Consider the following 25,603-nt stretch of genomic DNA (forward strand, 5'->3'; position numbering starts at 1 on the left):
ATAAGGAAAAAAATTGTCTATATCCTATTCAAGGCAAAGGGGTATCAATGTACCTTAAGAGGGAAAGCAGCAATGCCTGACACATCATGAAAACACCTAGTAACTGGGTGGATGAATCACTGGGAAAGGGTAAGGAGAGTTAAAGAGTGATTAGGAGAAAGAATTTCCTCACTGATGTTAGGCCCTCAGATATACCTCTCTCTCTCTCCTATCTTGGGAATACTGCTCCTTCAACTTAGCCCCTTCTGTCAGTCCCCTACCTTCTCAGGCATTTGGATCCAAGTGGGGTCCAGGTCTGAAAGTCCAGAACGAACTGTGGATCTGCTTCTTCCTGCTCTCCATGATGCTAAGAATAGCCCTGGCTTATTATTGACTCTAATTGGCCTCTCTTTCCCCTGGAGGAAATCTTCCCCTCTTAGTCTTCCTGTTTCTTCCTCAGAGAGGAGACTAACACAACCTTCCATGATGGGTTCAGGCCTGGTGCACACAGGTGCACACAGAAAGAAGCCAGGCAGGTAATGCCAGCTGCGATAGACAATAAGGAATGCTGGGGACTGTGGTAAACTGGAAAGCTGAGCCCTATGTGGCCAAAACTATACTTTAGAAAAGTACTGTGTGGGCCAATCGAACCTCATCGGTGGGTGCTCTACAAACAGTGGACCATCAGTTCCTTTGGCAACTACCAGTTATTAGGAACAAGCCAGAAAGACTTGTCAACTTTTTACTCTTCACCCGGTAGCATGTCTGCCCTGAGACTGGCTACTCGAATGGATGGAGGGGAGAGGAGGACATGCCCACTGGAAATCAGAATGTAGGCTCATATCTAAAAATATTATCTGGCTTTCTCTACCTTTGGCTCAGGTTGAAACTTGTCTTGGGCTAAACTACATGAAACTGGCATAGAGGCACAATTACTGGCTCTGACAAAAGCTGCCTTTGACTATTGAGAGGGGAGAGTCTGGGTCAGAAGGATCTATTTTCTGACGAATCGGTGAATAATTCCGAGTGGAACTCATCAGGCTTGTGTGGTGTCGCCCTTTCTTTACAACCCTTCACATACTTCAGTGATGTGAAATCTGACCACCCTCCTGTGACTTCCCCACCACCTCCTCCTTCTGCTCTTGTAACATGTACACAAACTTCTTGCATGTGTGTGCACACACATGCTCACAAAGAGAACAAGATGTAGAAAAGCAGATTTTAGTGATAAGAAGCCCCAGAGAGATTCTGGAGCCTTCCTGGACAGGACTGGAAACAAAGAGATACACCAGAGGATGATGACCAGTGGAAGGAATTTAGCTCTCCTTGCCTCCAGGGAACCAGAAAGGTCTCAGGGAAACACAACCCTGGGTAACAAATGAGCTCCTAGCAAGGCGAATTCCTGAAGGATTAAAGGATGGGAAGCATTCCCAGCAACACTTCTAGTTACTTATGCCAAGGAAACAGGAGAGTAATCAATTAACTTTTCCCTGAGGATTCCAACTGATGTTATCCCACCAAGCATTGGGTCATAGCTCCAAAGCTATGTTAAGTCAGGCCTGAATCACCCATCATATTAGCGAAGGTTATATTGGTTTCAGGGGAGAAAATGGACTTGGGCTGACCTAAACCAAAACAAGGGGGATTATTGGAAAGCTCCTGGGGGCTTTTATGAAATCAGAGGAAAGCTGGCCAGGGAAGAAACGGAGCTCCGGGAATTCATGGTTGTGTTGCCGTTGACTTGATGCTTTCAGCGTGTCCAGGCTCTCTGTCTCTTTGGGGAAAAGGATCTTATGATCCTTTTGACTTTGCTTAGGTTCCCTAGAAGCAGATAGATTCCGGTGCAAGTGATTTCTGGGGGAGTGCTCTCAGTGAGGGAAACAGGATGCAGAAGAAAACAGAACTAAGCGAGTCTAGCCTCAGCCTGATCCCACAGTGAGGTCTGGAGAGTGAGAACATTGTAGTATCGCATCTTGAAGCAATGAGCCTGCCCTTTGTACCCCTATGGCCATCCGTTATTGGCTGAGGGCTTAGTTTCTCAAACATATTGGGGCAAGGCGATTACAGAGAAGGGAGCAGCTGTGAGCTGCTAGCAGCCAACACTCACAGCAGCTGGGAGATGGTGCACTCCCCTTCAAGGAGAACTGGACAGAGTACCAACTGAATCATTGGCACTTGACATGGGTCAGGTGTCTATCCAAGAGCAATCAGCCACTGAGAGGGAGAGGCAGGACCCTGAAGTCTAGACATGGTGGCAGAACAAAAGAGTGAAGGGCGGATATGCCAACGGGTGTCCAGTGTATACACTTAAACCACTGCCACTATAAATGCCCTTCTGGCCAGCAGTTAATACTACTTGCCTGATCCCTCTCTCTGTATGTATTTGAACTTGTGACCCCAGGACTACACCCGTTAAAGAAAAGTTAGGTGCCTAGGTAAGCACCTGGAAGTGGAACCTATAGGTCATAGGGTACGAGTGTGTTCAGCTTTAGTAGATGTTACCAAAGAGCTTTCCAGAATGGTTGAGTCAATTTTTAATGGACTCACTTGACTCAAATCTAGTCATTGCATATTAAACCATAACTGTTAATTTCTGTTATTGCATATGCATAAGTTGAATCCATATAATCCAGGTTTATTTATCCTAAGAGATAGCTAGCAACCTACTTTTTAAAAAAATGTCTGTCCCTTTGAAGCCTCTATTCTAGGGATAGGCAAGCTCTTCTGTGAAGGACCAGAAAGTAAACATTTCAGGCTTTGTGGACCATATGGTTCCTCTCACAACTACTCAACTGGCCATAGCAGCGGTAGTCAGTACATAAACAAAACGGGTGTGGCTGAGTTGCAATAAATAGACACTGAAGTTTAAATTTCATGTAATTTTCTTGTGTCCCAAAATATTGTTCTTTTGATTTAAAACAAAACTAGTTCAAAATGTCAAAAATAATTCTAAGTTTGCAGGCCATACCAAAGTAGGTGGTGGCCAGATTTGTTCCATGGGCAATAGAACAGTTTGGCAACTGTGCTCTAGAAGTTCCCAATTGAAATAGAGGAAATACTGACTTATGAAATTCAGATTATAAAAGAGTAATAGGCATTATTTATGGAATATATGGTAACTTATTTGTCTCTTCAATTGATGAGAATGTATTCGAGGATGTAACCACTAAATAATAACTGGATGGAATTTTTGTTATTTCCAGGAATTCCTATGTAACACAGGAGAATTCAGGAAGATCATACTATATGCTACACTTCTCTGTATTTGCTTCTCACTATCTAATTTTATAATGTACTAATTACACATTCATTGTCAACATAGAATAACAGGAAATATGGGGCTTTTAGATATAAATCACCTAGTCCCTTAGAGTAATAAGGATGCCTAACATTTGTATAGCGTGTGATAATTCACAAAAATTATAGTTCCATATTTTATCTCTTAAGATCCTCACAACAACCCTGGAGGCAGAAAGGCAAGGTATTTATTAACCTAATTTAGAGAAGAGCAACCTGCCCAAGATTACACAAGGGACAAGGGAGGAGGAAGAATACTCTGGGGCACACCTCTGAATCATAATCAGAGTTAGTAGTTCCCATAAACTGTAATGATACAATTGTGTAATTCAAGAACTGGGTAATGAGTAAATCCTGCTTTACCGACCGAAGAACGCACGACGTCTCACCACAGGGAGGTCTCTGGTTTGTCAGCACAAACCCACAGGTCTAGATCAGTGGGAAATCTAGACCACCTCTTCTCTCCTTGCTCTACCCTCTTCCCTCACGTGAGGAGCCACAGTGATCACAGTCAAGGCTGACTGCTCTGGAAGGTGTTACCTTAGCTCAGTGGTTGGCAAACTGCGGCTCGAGAGCCACATGCGGCTCTTTGGCCCCTTGAGTGTGGCTCTTCCTAAGCCTTAGGAGTACCCTAATTAAGTACCTACCTATATAGTGAACAGAGAGCTTTTTGGACAGGAGGAGAGAGCAGAGAGAGCTTTTGGGACAGGAGGAGAGAGCAGAGAGAGCTTTTGGGACAGGAGCAGAGAGCAGAGAGCTTTTGGGACAGGAGCAGAGAGCAGAGAGCTTTTTGGACAGGAGGAGAGAGCATGCCTATCCCCTCATGTGCCTATTACTAAGCATTAAAACTTATCAGCCCATTTCACCTAATCCTGTTTCATCTGTCCTAACACTTCCCCCATTCCCTATGAAGCATTTTGCAGAAAATTCTGGAGGTCACAGAATTTCACAGTGTATATGTCTAATAGACAAAAGACTGTTTTCAAAAACACAGCTACAGTATGACACAGACATAATGATTAACCCTTATTTAATAATAATTCCTTTCTATCATTTAATATCCAGTCTATGGTCAAATTTCCTTATTGTCTCAAAAATGTCTGTTAATAACTGGTTAGTCAAATCAGGATCCACGAGCTATATTTGGTTGTTAGGTCTCTTATGTATCTTTTAAATTTATTAAGGTAATTATATGTTAAAGAAATTCTGTCATTTGTCCTGCAGAACTTTTCATATTATGGGTTTAGTTAATTAATTCCATCTTCTTGGTGTTGACACTTTCCTCTTTTGTTCAATCTCTTCCTTCTCAAAAATGGATATTTACATGTACAGGCTTGACTGGATTCAAACTCAAAGTATTTAGGGATGAGCAAAAATACTTCAAAGGTTATTTGATATATTTTTTATCACACTGCATATGATGAATATGATGTATATGATGTACAGCTGTTCGACTTCTAGCGATGTTAAAATTGATTGGTGGGTCCAGGTGTTGCCAACCCGACCCATCCATTATAAATTCTATCCAACAACCTTTCACCTAATGGTTTTATTAGCCATTGATTATTGTTATTTAAATCTATTATTTTATTAGATATTTCCAAAATGGTGATTTAAAAATTTTATCATTTCATTTATATTTGTTAGTTGAAAATATTTGATACAAAAGGACTTTTCCTTATTAGCTCTTTGGCTACTCTAAAATACAATATGTATAAAAGGGCAGATTAAATATCTTATTCTTCCTCTTCATTTACCAATTACCATTACCATATAATAAAAGGCTAATATGCAAATTGACCAAATGGTGGAATGACCAGTCACTATGATGTGCACTGACCACTAGAGGGCAGACTCTCAACACAGGGGGAGTGCCGCTCAGCCAGAAGCTGGGCTCACGGCTGGCGAGCACAACGGCAGTGGCGGGAATTTCTCCTGCCTCTGCGGCAGCTCTAAGGATGTTCAATTGGACATTCCCTAAGGGCTCCTGGACTGCAAGAGGGCGTAGGCTGGGCTGAGGGACCTCCCCCCCGCCTCCCCCCCCAGTGCACAAATTTCGTGCACCGGGCCTCTAGTTACCATTTAATGTAGCAACTCAACCATAGCAACTTTTATAGGTGACCTGTAAATTTTCTCAGTATCACTATAAACTTGTCAATGTTAACAACATTGGTGTGATAAATGATCTAAAATATATTCTGTAGGCAGTGGTGAGCCATCACAGGCAGTTTCCAACATTCAAACATAAAGTATACCTTAAAAAATATCTAAAAAGCAAACAATAAACTTACATGTTTTAGGAAGAATATTTCCCTGAAGAACTGAAAAGATCAAAATCTCTAAACACACCTAAAATTTTAGGTACAACCTTTAATAGTAAATTTTTCTGGGATTATGTTTTTGTTCTCTCATTTCTTCTTTTCCTTCACATAATTTACTGGCCTCATTTCATGCATATCTGGTTATCTGATTGAGGCTAAAAATTTACTGCTTCTGGCACGCCTAATGGTTTCCATCTTTCTATCATTCAAATTACATTGATAAGACCTACATTTCCCATGACTAGTATTTACACTTTTGTTTTTATAAAATAAGAGCAAATAAATACTCAAATAACTGAACACTAATAATTGAACACTATTATGTGAACAAGGATGGGATGTGGCTCAAACTGAAGCACTAAGAGCGAGCACCACTGTGTGAAAGCTCAATGTTCTTGTCAGCTGATAAACCAAAGCCAGATCTGATGTGTAAAAGGAAGGTTAGGTGTTCTGATGCAGAATGCACAAAACTCTGTTATCAGCTGTGACATGCTGGATTGTTCTTGCATCTCCACTAGACAGTTTTAGGAGGGCAGGAGCCACACCTGTATTGTTCATTTACTCCCAGCATCCAGTACGTAGTTTGGTTTTGTTTTTTTAAATGAAAGAACAAATGATGTATGCAAGGTAGGAGAAAAAAATCTACAATGGTTTTGAGCAGTGAGAATCAAAATAGATCTACTTTGTAGTTATATCTTTTGTATATTTTGAGTGGGGTATTGGTATTATAAGCTACTTTTCTTTAAAAATTAATTTATCTGAGTACAGATGGAATACATTTCATCTAGGAATATTTGGAAAAGTAAACAATCAAATCAAATCAAATCAAATCACTGATCATTCCATTTCTTAAGGTTAACATTTGGGTGTTTTCTCCATTATTTGCCTATGTCTGTATAATATTAAACAATATTGGCATCATCTAGGTCAGTGGTTCTCAACCTGTGGGTCGCAACTCCCTTGGTGGTCGAACGACCCTTTCACAGGGGTCGCCTAAGACCATCCTGCATATCAGATATGTACATTACGATTCATAACAGTAGCAACATTACAGTTATGAAGTAGCAACGAAATTTTATGGTTGGGTCACAACATGAGGAACTGTATTTACAGGGCCAGAAGGTTGAGAACCACTGATCTAGAACATATTGTTTAGTAATGTACTTTTTACATTTAAATGCATAGTTGACACTATCTTATGCTACCTTCTCCTACAATAGAAATTTTAATGGTTATATGCCATTATATTTACTTTTTAAAATAATATTAAAAATTCATCGATTGGTTTTTATTTTTATTTTTAAAAAAATATATTTTATTGATTTTTTAACAGAGAGGACAGGAGAGGGAGAGTTAGAAACACCGATGAGAGAAACACTGATGAGCTGCCTCCTGCACACCCCCCACCAGGGATGTGCCCGCAACCGAGGTACATGCCCTTGACCGGAATCGAACCTGGGACCCCTCAGTCCGCAGGCCGACGCTCTATCCACTAAGCCAAACCGGTTAGGGCCATTGATTGGTTTTTAGAGAGAGGGAAGCAGAGAAAGGTAGAGAGAGAAAGAGAAATATTGATTTGTTGTTCAACTTACTTATGCATTCAATGGTTGATTCTTATATGTGCCCTAACCGAGACTTGAACCCACAATCTCGATGTATCAGGATGACACTCTCACCAACTGAACTACCTGGCCAGGGTTCATTGTATTTAAGGTAACCAGACCCAAATCCAATTTCTAAACCCTAAATTTTGGTGAACAGGACCACAGGACAGTGATTACGATCAGTATTTTGTTTGTTAATAAAAGCCGGCTATTCCAGGGCTTGCAACAGCTCCATGGGGTGAGATTAACTTCAACAACTACCCATTTAGCTTGGTTTGATTTTCTGCCAGTCTCATCACCAACTTGAAGCAGGTCTTACAACAGAGAATGCAATGTTGTGTCCAGGGAAGCAGCAAACCAGAGGAGCCACTTCAAATTCCAGAATAGAGCCAACATTCTCCTTTCACCAAAGTTATCAATTTTCTGCAGCAAAATTTGAACTAAAATGTAAAAATGTCATACAATTCTGATCAGACACCTTGGAGGGTAAGTAACCTGTTAGTATAGAAAGGAATGAAAATGGTGAAGCTGAAACGAAGCTTAAGAGAAAACATATTATTTGTAGATACATTTTGCTTTTAAGATTCCACAGTGTGTAAATGTCCTTCTAGAACAGCGGTTTCTCAACCTGTGGGTTGCGACCCCTTTGGGGGTCGAACGACCCTTTCACAGGGGTCGCCTAAGACCATCGGAAAACACATATATAATTACATATTGTTTTTGTGATTAATCACTATGCTTTATGTTCAATTTGTAACAATGAAAATACATCCTGCATATCAGATATTTACATGACGATTCATAAAAGTAGCAAAATTACAGTTATGAAGTAGCAACGAAAACAATTTTATGGTTGGGGGTCACCACAACATGGGGAACTGTATTAAAGGGTCATGGCATTAGGAAGGTTGAGAACCACTGTTCTAGAAGATAAACTTGAGCGGATGGATCTTCACTGGCTTCTGTAGTGGTTTCCCAGGCATCTTAGCTAGCAGCCACCCTGGCCCCAGGGTATTGAGTGCAAATAAATGTTTCAGGTGACTGACAGTAGGAAAGAATTGTAGGACAAGAAACTACCTGCCATACCTGTGCTGAAATACTGACCCTTCCAGCTGGTTAAGTTCTATACTCAGTCATTTACTTTTTGTGACGTTCACTCATCAATGACAAGTTAGTACTTTCACCTGGTGATTCAGGGGTAAGTGCAGTATTGTGTATGAAATTGGAAGAGAGTCAAAGTGAGTGCCATGACATTATGAACTTCTTTTAAAAGCTTACAGGAGGAACAAAGCCTAGGCCTTTGAGTTACTTGGCATAGTTACTTGACCTTTAGTATTCATTTTCTTATTTTGCTGACAGTACTTCACTTATTTTCTGGGCAACCACCCTCTCCTATAGTCTATGTTCTTCTTTGGGTGAACCAGAGGTGAAGCATATGACTCATAATTGGCCAATCACAGCACAGAATTTTTCCAGCTCCAATTAATTTCTTTAGGGATTGGTGGGTCATCATGTTGGTTCCATTAGTGAATCCAGGAACTACTGGGAAGAATCTCTTTCATGCTGGACTGAAATTTTGCTGGGCATGAAGTCTGAGTCTACTGCCAAAACGGAGGAGGAGAGCTGAGCCTTTTTTTTTTTAATAAGAAAATCTCTTTTGTCTGACTTGAAATGGGCACGGGTGGCAAAAGATCAAAAATTCTAACTCTATCCTTATTTTCCCAGGACAGCTAGAAGTGTCTAAATTAAAAATTTGTAAAAAAAAGTTGATGCTTGCCCTAACCAGTTTGGCTCAGTGGGTAGAGCGTCGGCCTGTGGACTGAACGGACCCAGGTTCGATTCCGGTCAAGGGCATGTACCTTGGCTGCGGGCACATCCCCAGTGGGGGTGTGCAGGAGGCAGCCGACTGATGTTTCTCTCTCATCAATGTTTCTAACTCTATCTCTCTCCCTTCCTCTCTGTAAAAAATCAATAAAATATAGCTAAAAGAAAAACATACCACCTGCCATAAAATATTCTTGCCAAAACTAATTGAACGAATGAATGAATGAATCTGATTAAGCTCTAGCGCCAATTTACTAAAATGCCGAGGAAACTACCCTTCAGTGAGTGATGTAGCCAGCAAAATCTGGATGGGGAAAACTAAAGGACAAACAACCCAGTTTCCTTAATAAATACATTGCAAAGGAAAAGAGAGAGAGAGAGAGAGAGAGAGAGAGAGAGAGAGAGAGAGAGAGAGAAAGGGGAAACCTATACAAAAAAAGAAAAAGAAAATTGATGCTTTATAACACAAAAGAAATGAAAAAAACAAAACAAAACAACAACTCTACATTAGACTAGTTTATTATAGGAGCATTATCAAATACCTTCCAGGGATATGGCATTGTAAGATCTTTTCTTACGAAATGTGTAATCTGCTTGGGAAGACCCAACATTAAAAGTCTAAACTCTTTAGAATACAAGTGAATGGCAGACAGACGGAAATGCATATAAACATTCTGAAAGGCAGTATAAATTAACTGATAACTATCTACAAACAAAGCCAGCCTAGAACAAAAGCATGGGTAAGAGGCTTTAGGCTAAACTCTGGGTATTTCTAATTGATTCTCCAGGTATGGTTACTTGTATTCCTATTCTTTATATGGATTCATACATTTCCTACCTGGATATTTTCTCTGAATTACTGACTTTCATATTCAATTGCCTCTTTGATATCTCTGCTTAGATGTCCAATGGGTATTGCAAACTCACCTGCTTCAGGGGTCAGAGGCTGTATAAAACACACACATACACAGGTTGTCTAAATTTGTAGGTTTATTATGACATGGAATAGTATAAGCAGAAAAAAAGCAAAAATCTTACAAATGAATAATTTTTAAGCATGTTGACCTCCAGAATTTTTTAGTCAACTTGTAATTCCAGATGAGCACCATAGCAAGCTTATTGACAGTCATTTACTATCCAGGAAAGGGAGAAGAGCCAAATCAAGTACAATAGAAATGAATTCTGGCAAATGGTAATTTTTTGATATAATGAAACAAAAACAAACTAAAAATCTAAAGAAGATAGGCAGATGTCAATTTCCTAGTTTTAGTAATCTATTATTAGAGGTATGTAAGAGGCTACCAATGGGGGAAACTGGACAAAGGACACACAGGACCTCTGTACTATTTTTGTAACTTCTTGTGAGTCTACGATTATTTTCAAATCAAAAGTAAAAGAATAAATAGTAAGTCTAGATAAGAAGGAATTTTTAGAAAGAGAATATTTGTTACATTTAAAACAAATATACACAGTTGTAAGGAGTTAACCAAAATTTTGAAAATGCATTCAACACACACACACACACACACACACAGACTCTTTACAAATAAAAATATCAGGCTCTGAAATGTGGTAATTATTTTTAATGTTTGAACTAACAATGTTTATCAGAGATGTATATAGAGGGGAACACAGTATTATGCTTGCAAAACACAACTCAATTTTGTGAAAACCATGAAAATGAGAGTTTGCTCTTGAAAAAGGAAAATTTGTTTCCTGACAGCATCAAAGAAAAATGTGATGGATCTGATATGAAAGGAACAAAAATGTACAAATCCTACTACCTCATTCCTCAGAACTGTATAAACACTTCCAAAATTTTCCTTCATCTATTAATTTTTCCCTAAAGCAGCCAGCCCACACAGACTTGGGGGCATACACATGTCAGAATATTCCATCAAGATATGGGAACACATATTTTTGGCAGGAAGGCCCTAAATGTGCAGGGAAAGATTGCCTGTGAAATAATTCAGAGTGATGCATTTAAGTCAGAGCCCCCTTGCAATAACAAAATGTTAGCATCATTTATAATAATAAAAGCGTAATATGCTAATTAGACTAGACAGCTGAACGGCCTTCCAGATGTCATTCTGGATGAAGCCACCGCGGCAGGGGCTGAGGTAGAGGCGGTTAGGGGAGATCAGGCAGGCAGGCGAGCAGTTAGGGGCGATCAGGCAGGTAGGCAAGTGGTTAGGGGCGATCGGGCAGGTGGTTAGGGGTGATCAGGCAGGCAGGCGAGTGGTTAGCGGCAATCAGGCAGGCAGGCGGAGGGGTTGGGGTGATCAGGCATGCGGGCAGAGGTGGTTAGGGGTGATCAGGCAGGCAGGTGAGTGGTTATCGGCGATCAGGCAGGCAGGCAGAGTGGCTAGGACCCCTGAGGGGTCCCGGATTGCGAGAGGGTGCAGGCCAGGCTGAGGGACCCCCCCCACCGCCACCCCTTGCACGAATTTTGTGCTCTGGGCCTCTAGTACTTTATAACATTGTTCAGAATGTTCAAAAGACACATGACAGTATAAACTCTTAAAACAAGTGGAATAGTTTTTATGGTGCCAAATAGAAAGCAAGTTTCCTATAAAGGGAGAAGTAAAACACAGAGAAGTTCCAAAATTGCCTCATGTATAGTCTATGTAAAAGTATATTTTCGTAATAAAATTCTAAAAGCAACATAGAAATCTGCTTGGCTGGACACTTCGCTTATATTGCCCTCTTAAATAAATATTAAAGCACAGCAACATGGTGTGAAGGGAATTAGGGCCAGAAGATCTGAGTTCAAATTTTAGTTCTTCCATCTACTAGTTTTGTTAACTTAGGCAAGTCACAATCTCTCTGAATCTCAATGTCTTTGTTACTAAAATGGGTATAGTAACCCCCATATCTGAAGGTTGGTCCAGTACGGAAAGGGATAATATATTTAAGTGCTATCACAATGCTGTGCAAATCACAGGTACTGAATAAGTGTGAGCTCCCTCCCAGATTTCCCAGAAGACACAACAAAATATTTCTCGGTTAGTTTGGTTTGAGCCAAAACAAGTGGTTAGAGTAAAATAAAAAGGGCAAGAGAGTTTCATCGTAATATTATCCAAACAATCTTTGGTTTAATTATGCAGTTATATAAACTGATATTTAATAAACATCATTGAGGCCTATCATTGTGGCTCAGTGGTTGAGCATCATCCTATGAACCAGGAGGTCATGGTTGGATTCCAGTCAGGGCACATGTCCGGGTTGCAGGCTTGGTCCCCTGTAGGGGGCGTGCAAGAGGCAGCCAATCAATGATTCTCTCTCATCATTGATGTTTCTATCTCTCCTCCTCTCTTTTCCTCTCTGAAATCAATAAAAATATATAATTTAAAAATATATTAAAAAAAGAAAAAAATCATTGAGTTTATTGATATTATTCAGGTAATGCATTATTACCTGAATAGGTACTCTTTCTTGCAAATCAGCTTTTAATTTTGTCTTTTAAGTGATTCATCAAAATATGTCATTCATCCTTTATTCAGAGCATAAAATAGGATGCTCTTTTGGCAAGATTAATCTCCTCTTGATCCCAGGTAAAAGTTATTTTGCTCACAGATCTGAGAAAAAGTGACACAGAAAGAGAAACCGTGAAAGGTTAATGAAATTGTCTTTCAAGGCCGAGGGTATCATGCAATGAAGCATGTGTTGAGGTCTCACTGTCTGCAGACCAAAGTTCCCTAATTCATGCCTTGAACCTCTCCTATCAATGATGTAGTCCAAACCCCCATGAAGGCTAAATGGAGAGCAAGCCTCCTGAAATTACAGAAGCACAGAAACAGCCCCTAGAAGGCTTTGGGGACAGGTTCTTAACATAGAATCCGTGGGCTTTTATCCAGGGGGTTCTAGAACCAACCCTGTAGGTAAAGTTGTGCCTACGTGTATTTCCTTCTTTTTCTCTGGAGGCTGCTCAACCGTCACTTCCCTCTAATGGTCTCGTCCAGCCATTCTATCCTGCCAAAGGGTGTATATAATATAATCTCTCTCATCACTGTTGTGTCATTTCCTGCAGAGCCTTTTACACAATCTGCCATTACCTTGCTTGCTTGTTTAAATCGGTCTACCACACAGAGAGCAGGGTCCCGGTCTTCCTCCAGTGCCTTGGACCTTGTGGGTCTGCAGAGGGGCTTCTGCAATGAATGACAGGTCTGTGTCTAGCAGGTATCTAATGGACTGTGTGCATTCCTCCTCCCCACTCCCCACCATTCTTCTCGGGGAAACGATTTTTAAAATCACTCGTTTTCATTTTGAACATCAGGCTGCTAGCATTTCAACCGCACCCACTCAGCCTCTCACCCCCGTTTCCTACAGTCGGAACTGCCACCCCGGCACACTTACTTACCCAAGCCCGTGAGGGCGGACAGTTTAGAGGCGACCAGGACAGGTGCAGCCTTGAACAGAAACGCGCATCCATTCACATCCCCGGCCCTGGTCGAGGACCCGGAGGAGCCACCTCTAGGCCGCCCGGGCCTCCGCCTACCGGCGGTCGCACTCCGCCCCCTCCGTCCGGCGGGGTCCCCGCATCTCGCGAGGCGGGGCGGGGTGGCCGGAGCCTCGCTCCCCCGGCGGCGCGCAGCTCGTCGCGGGCAGCCGGGCGCACACGGCTCGGCCGGGATCAAGCCCATCCATCGCGCGCGCGGCCGCGGCCACAACTACTTCCGGGTGAGCGGGTCGCCGACCCTGTGGCCCCGCCCCTCCGCCGCCTCCGCCTGCCGCTCGGGCTGCGGCTCCTCCCGGGGGCTGGTTCCCGCTGCCTGAGCCGCGGCGCCCCGGCGACACCGGCGTGACTGGCTGACCGGCCGCCGGCACCTGGAGCTGCCGTGTCCAGCCCGGCCCGCCTGGCCGGGGACCTGGGACCGAGGTCGCCCTCCGCGCCCCTCGCCCTTTGCTCCCCGCTCTTCGCCCCGGCGGGCTCCCGGCGGGCGGGCCGCGCTCCGGCCCTTCCCGGGCGGCGCCGCCGCAGCCACTGCCCGCGTCCAGGGACAGGTAAGGGCTGCTCTTCCCCGCGGTCCGGGGGAGAGCGGGGACCGGGGCCCCCTTTCCCGTCCTCTGCAGCCCGGGGTCCGCGCCGCCGCTGACCCCTGCCGGGGGCCGGGCTCCGCTGGAGCTGGCCGCGTCCCCGGGCGGGCTCCGGGGTCAGGGTCGCCCTCCGCCTCCCGCGGTGCCCGGCTTCTCGCCTGATGCCGAACGCGCACTCTGCGTCCTCGCGGGGGGGAAGGTGTTGCTCGCCTTGTAGCAGATGAGCGGGCTGCTGTCCCTCTGCCCCGGGTGCTCGTGGCGCCTTCCCCTCCTTCCCGGACGCGGCACTCTCGGGTCTGTCCCTGCCGGTCCACCCAGGGAACGGTGTCGGGCCGGTGGAGGGCGTAGCATTTTTTTTTTTTTTTTAGTGGCCCCCTTTTTTTTTTTCTTCCTCCTTGACCCGAACTGAAGTGCAGGCATAACTGGCGCTGGCTAGGAGTGTCAGGCTTCATGCTTGACTAATAGGGGGTGTTATGCACACCCGGATTGTTAAGTTATATAGTCCAGCCAGGCCTGCTTCTCCTGCCTGGGAAGATCCTGTGGGAAGCAGGAAGACCTACGGAAACCCACCTTGTTTCCTTTCTTATGGGGGGGCAGAGCGGGGTGAGCTGTGGAAGCGGAAAAGTTCAGGGGTTTGCTCTACTTTTTTTTCACTGCGGGAGATACAAATAATCAGGCTGCTGCGATGTGGCTAGGGAAATATTTTTATCCTAAACTTTAATTTGTAGCACATTTTCTTTGAGTTTCCATTTAATGACTCAGCATTTCTGCCATCAATAGAAGAAAAAAAAAAACCTGTCGAGTAGGTTAATTGACTCAAAGGTGTGTGAGGATAACAGAGTGGCCATTCCTTTTTTTAAAAATCACGATAGGAAGAGAGTGTGGATACAGTGATGGCATCTGAGAGGGAGAGGCAGAGGCAGAGGATGGATGGCTGATTTTCTTAATGTTTAAAATAACATTTTTTCAAGATAACATTTTATTTTGGGGATAAATCTGTTTTTGGAGGAGGCACAGTTGTTGCAGATAAGAGTGAGTTGGCTGGGATTGGAGGCTTGCTGTGGTTTGACAGTCTTGCAGAATTAACCCTGTTTTACCAACATCATGTTTTGTTTAGCAAATACAGAGTTGATGATCTAGTATTCTAGGGATGTAGAATAAAAATTTTGGAAAGGGTGATTCATATAGGAAGTTAGGTCACTACTTGGTGAATCATTGATTTGGATCTTAAAATTGGAGCAGAGGAAAGCTAGACGTTTGTTGCTGCCTGTTTTCTGAGGTGCCTTCACTCATTTTATAGGAAGTGTTGTATCCCACTTGGTTAAGTTTGTTGCTGGATATTTATTGTCATGAAGTGTGGTAAGGAAATAAAAATTGAACTTTTGCAGAATGTTTGGGTGTAGAATTGTTTGTTAGTTCCTAGGTAGATTGTTGTGATTTTTACCCATATTTTGCCCAATGTGGAAGATAAATGAAGGGCTCCAGAAACAACGTCAGTGAAAAGGAGAGCTACCATCCTTAAGGTAGGGACAAGTTCACTGAAAGAACCTGCAGTGTACGACATAGTCTTTTGAGTGAAAGGTTTCACCCATTTTGCCAATCTATCCTTAAAAATGTGGAATGAGACTATATCTAGTGACTTCTTTACCTAAGTTCTGGTGTCGAAGAAAGTGTGTACTGAAGTTGTCATTTACTATTGGAATGAATTCATTTAAAACTAGAAATAACTTTTTTATGCTGAAATGTAACTTGATCCTTTTGGCTTTTAAAATGTTGTTAAGCAAAATAACTTTGAAACAGAGTTCTTGATACTCTTAGACTGTTTTCCTTTTCTTCTTTCTGGAATTCAGCTTATTTTACTTTGATTCTCATTTATAAAGAACTTCAGTTATCTGTGATAAAGTAATGGTAAGTTTACCCTGTTGGTCTTGCTTACCAAATTCCTTTTAATTCTTTGACTAAGTTTTGGCATCTTGTTTCCTAGATTATTGATTCTTAATTCAGAATGTGCCCTAATGCTGCTTTTGGTTTTTGTCCAGCCAATAGTGACATAAGGGTTTCAGTTCCCCGTGATCAGAGATCCCCTTTCGGAAAATCCCCTGTGGAAACCACCATCACCATGCTGATGGTCTGGACAGGTAGATAGTGAAGAGAAGCCTCCTTAGGTCAGGATTTAAGCATCTCTGCAATGAAAGAAAAAGTGATAGGGAGAATATATTTGACAAAGTAGATTCTTTATCTCTGAAAACAAAAACAAAAACAGATCTTTACTAGAAATGAGAGGGAGGGAGCAGTTTATTGCAAAGCTCTTTGTGAACTGGTTACCCTGCTCTTGGTGTAAAAAGGAACAGAATTGATGATGGATAGAAAAAAAATCTCCCTGCAGTGTGCTGGGAATGTCGATGAGGGTCACTTAAGAGGAAATAAATTCTTCTGTCTGCATCATAAGATCACTGCACCTACAAAAGGCCCTTTCATAACCTTTTCCTTTTAGATAGTTGCTTTCTCTCTGGAGACTCTGAATGGAGAGATGGTCCTTTAACCAGGAAAACATACTACTGTGTCCAGTTTGCAAATAACGAGTAGACTTTATGACCATCATTTCAGAACTCTTAAACTTCAGAAGGAAGAAATTGAGCAAATTTACCCTGTGAGTAAAATATCTGTCCATTTCCTCCATTTTCCTCTTTAAGATGATAGATAGGACACCTGTGGAAATCATTAAAATATTTTTTTAAAATTTATTGATTTTAGAGAGAAAGAAGAAGGGGGACAAAAAGGGGAGGAACATCAATTTGTTGTTCCACCCATTTATGTAGTCATTGGTTGTTTCTTGTATGTGCCCTGACTGGGGATCGAACCCGAAACCTTGGCATATCCAGATGATGCTCTAACCAACTGAGCTACCTGAGCAGGACAAAATGATTTTGTGTGTGTGTTGCCCATTGCACTTTTAAAACTTATTGGCCTATAATAAATTGGGCCAGAGTTAAAAGGAATCAAACAATGGGCTAAAAATTGGGTTTATCATGTTATACTTTTTCATTTGTTCTATTATTTCTTTATTTTGGTGGGAGACAGAGAATTCTATTTCTTTTAAAAAATTTAAAAAATTATATAATTTGTATTGATTTCAGAGAGGGAGAAGAAGAGAGAGATAGAAACATCAGTGATGAAACAGAATCATTGATCGGCTGCCTACTGCACGACCCTTACTGGGGATCAAGCCCACAATGCTGGCATGTGCCCTGACTGGGAACCATGATCTCCTGGTTCATAGGTTGATGCTCAACCACTGAGCAACACTGGCCATGCTATTGTATTTCTTGAAGAAACTCTGAGATTTGTTGCATATGCATGCTTTTGTTTTGGTCTAGTGGTGGGGACAGCAGTAGATAAGAGTAGAAGTGGTTAAGAAGAGGGAAAAAACGGCATACATGGAAGGAGAATGCTCACATTATGGAGTCAGTAGATTTTTGTAGGACATTTTAAAATTGATAAAACATTTAAAAAGAAAACGTTATATAGTGAAAAGGAAAACTCCTTTCTATGCTAAACTTTTCTCATTCCCCCACCCTCTAATCCAAGCAACCACTGTTAATGGTTTCCTGTGTACCCTTCTCCAAATTTTCTATTACATATACAATCACATATGTTTAGGAGAAATGTCTTATTCCTTTCATTCTTACCCTTGATATGCTTTAGAGCTCTTTCTATATTAGTACATATGTCCATCTGATTTTTTAAAACTTTTTAATTGAATATATTGGGGTGACATTGGCTAATAAAATTGTATAAGTTTCGGGTGAACAATTCTATAATGCAACATCTGTACATTCTATTGTGTATTCACTACTCTAATTCAAGTCTCCTTCCATCACCATTTATCCCTCCTATATCCTCTTCTACTTCTGCTGAACCACTTTCCCATCTGATTTTTTAAAAAGACTGGATGTCCTGCCCAATGTAGATGAACCATAATTTATTCATTTTTCATAATTTATTTTGCCATGTCCTATTAATAGGCATTTAGATTGTTTGTAGTTTTATACAAATGCTGCTATAGTGAACAATTCATTTATAAGTCTTTGTATGGAATGTATTTCTGAAAGTGTGATTGCAGTATTGTGAAATCTAAAAATTTATTTCAATCTTATGTTTGACTTTATTTTATAATAGAAGTCAACTTATTTATTAACCTTGCAGAAGGAGAAAGGAGCTCTTAATTACTTGTATTACTTATTCTTCTTTCCATTTAAAAAAATACTGCAACTGTATTTTATAAGACAATTTAAAACATTTTAGAGTAACAGGTAGTTAATTTTATTTGTCCTGGGCAGGATAAATATACTGTAGCTTAAGGACTGGTAACTGTTATGGACAAATCACTTCATTTATAATTGGTAATAGTTAAATGAATACCTTTCGTAGTAGGTTGATTGTTTTAGAACTTTATGACCAATATTGATTAAAAACATTGTATATCGTTTAACTTCTTGCCCTGCTGAAGTCTGCTACTATGTTATTAGTCATGAGGGAAATAAATAACCCAAGTCTCTTTTTCCTTTATCTTCTTCATCCCAGTCTATTCATAATAAAATAAACCTCTGTGGAGTTTGAGATCTAAAAATCCTTTTGCAAACCAGAGTGCTATTGATGGGTTAATTTCCCAAGGCAGGAGGTAGGCACAGATTCAGTCTTTATTTTGCAGAGTGTGGTGAGCAGGATAAAGGAGGTTTAAAATTTTTAATTTCTATGTTATGTAGCTCACTCATGACTAGAGGAGATTCAGGAATCTTTGCCCTTTTAACATGAGAGAGACTAGAGAAAAATAAAAGTGCTACGGGGCTAATGTGTTAGGATGAAGTTGGAACTTGTGAGTGGCAGTTTCCCTGGCTGGTGCCCAGGGTCTATTTTGAGGCCTTGTCAAAGCTTGCCTGACAGAACCTACCACATAACTGTAATCTGTCCTGGTCCTGCTGTGAATCCGGAAGGCCTGCGGTTTAGGGAAAGTGGCATCCACAGAAGAGGGAGCCTGTAAAGGACATTTGCCTTCAGAAGATTAAGGCTACATTTTGGGGTGAAAATCTGCTTAGCATGCATACCCTAGGATCCAGTGTTTTGTCTTCCTTTTTAAAGGAAAGAGCATGATCAAGGAAAACGAATGAGGAAAGTGTTTTAGGAAAATGTGCACACACAAGAGCACAGACAGGTCCGTATCAGTATTGATATTACATTCTGGTTCTGAGAGTGTGTGCCAAGAATCAGCCACATGTTTTACAACAGGGGAAAACCATTACTACTACTGGCATAGGGAGGCCATGCCCCTAGTTGAAATAGTTTAATTCAGAGACCTTCACACTTGTCATTGGGATCAAAAGGACACTGGGAGTGTTGAGCTGTTTTGCAGGATTATTTTGACTTCATACAGAGATTAGCTTCTGCCCAAATTCTCATTCTCTTCTTCCCATAGAGCTGTTAACAGTGCAATATCATGAAGTTATCTCTTTAAACTCTTGGTTATTATCAGATGGTAGCTCCCAGCATAGCTGTCTGTACCATGTGCTTCTCATAAAAACCTTGGAGTTTTCTATACTTAGAGAATGAAGCGCTCCAGTTTAAAGTTCTTTAACTGATCTCACTTGTTAGACTAGAAAGCTGTAAAAGAGCTTAGGGCTCCACCCTTGGACCAAGGTCCATGTCATCATTTTTAATTGTAACCTGTATTGCAGTAAAGGTTGTTTGAGGAGTTTGGCACATAGACTTAATTTACAGATGCAAAGCCTGTGTCCTTTCCTTTCCTTTAGGTTAGGTTGTGACTTCAGGAAATTAGTTTTTTCTTGCCCTTAGAAATTTGATTGGTAGCATTTGATGATGAAGATGTTTTTAGTATTCAATGTGAGAAGAAAAAAATAAACTGCAGTGTTTTTGGTTTTTACCCCTTCTCTATTCCTATTACCTGGTTTATTCCTGTTATCTTCCTTCCCTGTTTCAGCCTTTTACTCCTCCCCCTCTTCCCCCCAAAAAAGTGAGGTTAGAGCAGAGCAGAGGTGAGATGGTGGAAAAGAGGTTGGGAAAGCCTCAGAGTACAAGCTTTACTTGTACAAAACATGCATATGAGCATGTTTTGATTTTCAGAAGTGGGATATTAAAACCTTTTTAAAAGAATCATAGTTCATCTTTTCCATTGTTTTCACTTTGAGCTCTGTATATCTTGGTTTTCCTTCATTATGAACACCAACATTTTAACTAGTTGGGTTTTTTTTCTTCACACAAGGACATGTTCATTGACTTTTAAAGGGGGGCGAGGGGGGGGGCGGGGGGAGAGATCAGTTGGTTGCTTCTCCTACACGCCCCAAATAGGATCAAACTCACAAATCCTAGGTATGTGCCCTGACCAGGAATTGAACCTGAGACCTTTTGGTGTATAGAACAACACTCCAACCAACAGAGCCACACAGGCCAGGGCTTAACAACTTTTGCTATAAAATATATCTACTGCTTTAGGAAACAAATTAAATTTTTTTAAAGTGTATTTTTATTGATTTTTAGAGGGAGAGAAAGGGGTAGGGAAAGAGAGGAAGAGAGAAGGAGGGAGAGAAATATCTATGAGAGGGTTGCCTCCTGCACACCCCCTACTGGGGATTGAGCCTGGAACCTGGGCATGTGCCCTGACTTGCAATTGAATTGGTGACCTCTTAGTGCATGGGTGGATGCTCAACCCCTGGGCCACATAGGCTGGGCAACAAGTTTAATTTTTAAGTTACTTATTCTGATCGCTTTGTTATTCTTTCAATACCCCCCACTTTTTAAAGTGGAAACATTTTACCAGCTAGGAGCAATCTTTTGGCTCTCTGTTTTCTAAGTTAAAGAGAGTACAGTATACTGTATGCAGAGGATTAGGATGTTTAAATATTTATTTTCCTGTTAAATGGTTTAAATCATTAATAATAACAAACAGTACAGTTAGTAAGCATACATGTTGTTGCTTTAAAAAAAAATTCAGTTAAGTGACCCAAGGATTATAAGACTAAAGAAAGAAATGGGGGGAGGGGGGATCAGTTTTGAAGTAGATGTTTCTTCCCCTGTCGTGGATATTACTATATCTAAGTGGATCGTCAAGGAAATGAGACAGTCACTGTTTACCTCTGTTACCAAACTCACCTTTTGTTACCCATCCCAAGTTGTTGTTTTTTTCCTAAATTGTGGTAAAATATACATGACAAAATTTACCATTTAAGCCATTGTTTAAAAGTATTTTTTTTTATTGATTCAGAGAGGAAGGGAGAGGGAGATAGAGATAGAAACATCAGTGATGAGAGAGAATCATTGATTGGCTGCCTCTTGTACACCCCACACTGGGGATTGATCCCACAACCTGGTCATGTGCTCTGACTGGAGATCTAACTGACGTCCTGGTTCATAGGTTGATGCTCAACCACAGCCACGCTGGCCAGGCATTTTCTCTTTATTCTTTTTTTTTATTTTTATGATGCATTTTTATTTTATTTATTTATTTTTTTTTATTAAATCTTTATTGTTCAGATTATTACATTTGTTCCTCTTTTTTTCCCCCCATAACTCCCCTCCTTCCAGCTCCCACCCCACCCTCCGCCCTCACTCCCCACCCACTGTCCTCATCCATAGGTGCACGATTTTTGTCCAGTCTCTTCCCGCATCTCCCACACCCCTTTTCCCCCCAAGAATAGTCAGTCCATTCCCTTTCTATGTCCCTGATTCTATTATAATCACCAGTTCATTCTGTACATCAGATTATTTATTCACTTGATTCTTAGATTCACTTGTTGATAGATGCATATTTGTTGTTCATAATTTGTATCTTTACCTTTTTCTTCTTCTTCCTCTTCTTAAAGGATACCTTTCAGCATTTCATATAATACTGGTTTGGTGGTGGTGAACTCCTTTAGCTTTTCCTTATCTGTGAAGCTCTTTATCTGACCTTCAATTCTGAATGATAGCTTTGCTGGATAAAGTACTCTTGGTTGTAGGTTCTTGGCATTCATCACTTTGAATATTTCTTGCCACTCCCTTCTGGCCTGCAAAGTTTCTGTTGAGAAATCAGCTGACAGTCGTATGGGTATTCCCTTGTAGGTAACTGAGTTTCTTTTTCTTGCTGCTTTTAAGATTCTGTCTTTGTCTTTTGCTCTTGGCATTTTAATGATGATGTGTCTTGGTGTGGTCCTCTTTGGATTCCTTTTGTTTGGGGTTCTCTGCGCTTCCTGGACCTGTAAGTCTATTTCTTTCACCAGGTGGGGGAAGTTTTCTGTCATTATTTCTTCAGATAGGTTTTCAATATCTTGCTGTCTCTCATCTTCTGGTACCCCTATAATTCTGATGTTGGTACGTTTGAAGCTGTCCCAGAAGCTCCTTACACTATCTTCGTATTTTCGGGTTCTTTTTTCATTTTGCTTTTCTGATTGGGTGTTTCTCGGTTCTTCGCATTTCAAATCTTTGACTTGATTCTTGCGCTCCTCTGGTCTGCTGTTGGGAGTCTGTATAAGATTCTTTATTTCAGTCAGTGTATGCTTACTTTCTAGTTGGTCCTTTATCACACCATCGAGGGTCTCATTAGATTTCCTGTACATTTCATCAAGTTTATCGACAGACTCTAGAAGCCTCTTGAGAGACCTCAAAAGTGTGGTTCTGAACTCAGTATCCTCCCTTGATAGTTTTGTCCTGTTTCTTTGTCTCCGCATTTTTTATGCTTTCTTGGTGCACCCCCTTGTGGTCTTTGTGCGCAGTCTTGTAGTTAAGCCTTTATTGTTGTAGTTAATACTAGAGGGATTTTACCTCCAGGCTGACTGGCTGTGAGAATCAGCTGTGTTTGCAGTGGGAGAACGTCTGTCCTCTAGGGAGGTGCTAATCTAGCCTTTGCCTGAGGCTATCCGGCAAATGGCTCTGTGCAGGGCTTGGGCGGGGCGGGTCCCACGGGATCAACAGGGTGGAGGAGGGAGCAGTTATGGTTGCTCTCAGTCCGTCCCCAGGGGCTCTGCCTCTCTGTCCCAGCAACCGCTGCAAACCTCGGAGGGACCGAAGCCAGACAGTCCCGCTTCTCCCGTTTGAGTCTGGGTTCCTAGAGACTCACCCGGATCTGGAGCTCAGAGTCTGAAGCTCCCTCCGGATTGAAACAGACAACCATGCCCTCAGCCACCAGCCCGCGCTGCGCGCACTCCGCACCTTAGTATTTTACTTCAGCACTGCGCCTCCTCTGATTCTCGGTTCCTCCTAGTTGTAGAACTTCCACTCAGCCAGCCTTCCTGTGGTTCTGGATGATGTCCGTTCCGTCTTTTAGTTGTATTTTTGAAGTGGTTGTTCGAGGCAGCAAATTCCGGCGTTAACCTATGCCGCCATCTTGGTTTCTCTTCTCTTTATTCTTATAAAAAGGAACCAAGTGTTGGTATTAGGACTTTTATGAGTAGAAATAAGTGCAACTTAAGAGGAACTCATTGCATATATTGCTGGATTGGAGGGTCACCTGGATTAGCTACTCTCACAGCTGTGCTGTTTGTTCGCTCTGCTCTTCTCTGCAATCATTCCCCATGAACATTATACTTATATTGCATTATGTCTCCTTGTTGCCTTCTGGTATCTTGCCTACCATTCAGGATATTTGTTTGCCCTTTCTATCTAAGGCAGGTTTAAGCTACACAAAGCTGACCAACAAGCATGGCTCCAAAGAGGGAAAATGTTGACATCTTCCTTTCTCATGTAAAAACTAGAGTCCTGGTGCAGGATATTCGCAGTCCAGGACCCCTTGGTGGACATCCCTCTCGCAGTCCAGAGCTCTTGCAGTCTGGGACTCCTTGCTCCTTACCGGCTTCTGGCTGAGCAGTGCTCCCCCTGTGGGAGCACACTGACCATCAGGGGGCAGCTCCTGCGTCTGCCCCCTGGTGATCAGTGCATGTCATAGCAACCAGTCGTTTTGCCATTTGGTCAATTTGCATATTAGGGTTTTATTATATAGGATTCTTTTCTCATATAAAAATATCTCGTGTTGCTATTATTTTTTTTTTCCAGTGAGTGAGCTACAGGGGGTAGAAGGAATCATAGAGGCCTTCAGGGAAACCTGAAAATTTCAAATAATTTTTCCCTGATAATAAAAACTTGTAGACTTAAAAATTGATGTGTTGCCGAGGCTGGTTTGGCTCAGTGGATAGAGCGTCGGCCTGTGGACTGGGGGGTCCCGGGTTCGATTCCGGTCAAGGGCAGGTGCCTGGGTTGCGGGCACATCCCCAGTGGGAGGTGTGCAGGAGGCAGCTGATCGATGTTTCTCTCCCATCGATGTTTCTGGCTATCTATCTCTCTCCCTTCCTCTCTGTGAAAAATCAATGGAATATATTTAAATTAAAAAAAAAAATGATGTGTTTTTTTCCCAGAACTTTGAGGACATTAGTGGTTCCTTTTTTGTTCTAATTTGACCTTTTGATTTGAGTCAGATTTTTAATTTTAAAGGTTAATTCAATGGTGTTTATTCTGCTTAAAATTAGCAATGTGTTTTTCATTTACTTTGAATTTCATTATGTCTCTAAGAGTGATGGTTAATGTTAAATCTGGTAGAAAATTATGGTTTTACCAGAGATGACCAACATTAGTTTTTAGTCCTACTTTGTTTATTGAAAATCAAAAAATATTGTGGAATGAAATTAAGAAAATATTTTTTATTGCAGTTCTCAGTTCCTGTGACTCTTGTTTACTTGTTGTCTACCTTCTCATCCAGTTACTTTTCCCTCCAACATAAAAATTTTCAAACACACAGAAACGTTGAAAGAGTTCTGTGAACATGCATGTACCTGCTATCTGGATTCCACTATACTGTTTTATTATACTTTATCGCCTATCTATACTCTATATTCATTCCTCTTATCCGTTATTTCTACTTTTTTGGATGCATTTCAAAATAAGCAGCAGATATCAGTACACTTCAACCCTAAATATTTCAGTATGTGCATCATTGACTAGAGTTCAATATTTGCTTAGAGGTTTTTTTCTTTTGGAGTAAAAATTGCATAGACTGGCCAGGTAGTTCATTTACACCAAGTCTTGATACACCAAGGTTGCAGGTTTGATCCCCAGTCAAGGCACATACAAGAATCAACCAATGAATGCATAAATAAGTGGAACAACAAATTGATGTTTCTCTCTTTCTCTCTCAAATAAATAAATAAGTATTTTTACAAATTACATAGAAAGGTATGCATAGATAGATCTTAAGTGTACCATTTAATGACCTCTATCTTCTATTTTCTTCTAAGTCAAGTGTTCAAGTAAGGCTCTTAATAACACCCATTATAAGGTCACAGTCCCAAAACCTGTGTATTCATTTAGATTTTCAAAAATAGACTGAAGACCACAAAGTACCTTAAACATTTTTAAATTTCATTATGTAAATATACTGAATAGTATAATGATTATACTATAGGCATTTTTATTTTTTTAAGGCATTTTTATTTTTTCCAGATTGTTCCATGCTTTAGCAAAATTTCTTACCATGGCTAATCATATCATCTAATGCATGGTGTA

General features: G+C 41.2%; 1 protein-coding gene and 1 long non-coding RNA gene across 29 annotated transcripts in view; one reads left to right on the plus strand and one right to left on the minus strand.

Annotated features, from left to right (window-relative positions):
- Nucleotides 1–12,098: 12,098 nt before the first annotated feature.
- Nucleotides 12,099–13,683, minus strand: LOC138992761 (uncharacterized). The gene is made up of 4 exons (XR_011468134.1): nt 13,386–13,683; nt 13,081–13,173; nt 12,443–12,603; nt 12,099–12,349 (listed from the first exon to the last, which is right to left on the minus strand). It is a non-coding gene; the product is annotated as an uncharacterized lncRNA (long non-coding RNA).
- Nucleotides 13,684–13,764: 81 nt separating this feature from the next.
- The window catches only part of LRRFIP2 (LRR binding FLII interacting protein 2), a 101,477-nt gene continuing 89,638 nt past the window's right edge, over nt 13,765–25,603 (plus strand). For 10 of the 28 annotated variants that reach the window (XM_070391695.1, XM_070391696.1, XM_070391706.1 and 7 more), the window contains exon 1: nt 16,618–16,712. In XM_070391695.1, the coding sequence (XP_070247796.1) occupies nt 16,654–16,712 (59 nt within the window). In that variant the 5' untranslated portion in view covers nt 16,618–16,653. Of the gene's footprint in view, nt 14,030–15,568; nt 15,586–16,616; nt 16,713–25,603 lie in introns of those variants that run through there. The other 18 variants (XM_070391711.1, XM_070391713.1, XM_070391710.1 and 15 more) reach the window with 9 other exon arrangements.

Source organism: Myotis yumanensis, unplaced genomic scaffold, assembly GCF_028538775.1.
Source record: "Myotis yumanensis isolate MYYU_CA2020_CCGP unplaced genomic scaffold, mMyoYum1.0.hap1 SCAF_14, whole genome shotgun sequence".
Lineage (NCBI taxonomy): Eukaryota > Metazoa > Chordata > Mammalia > Chiroptera > Vespertilionidae > Myotis > Myotis yumanensis.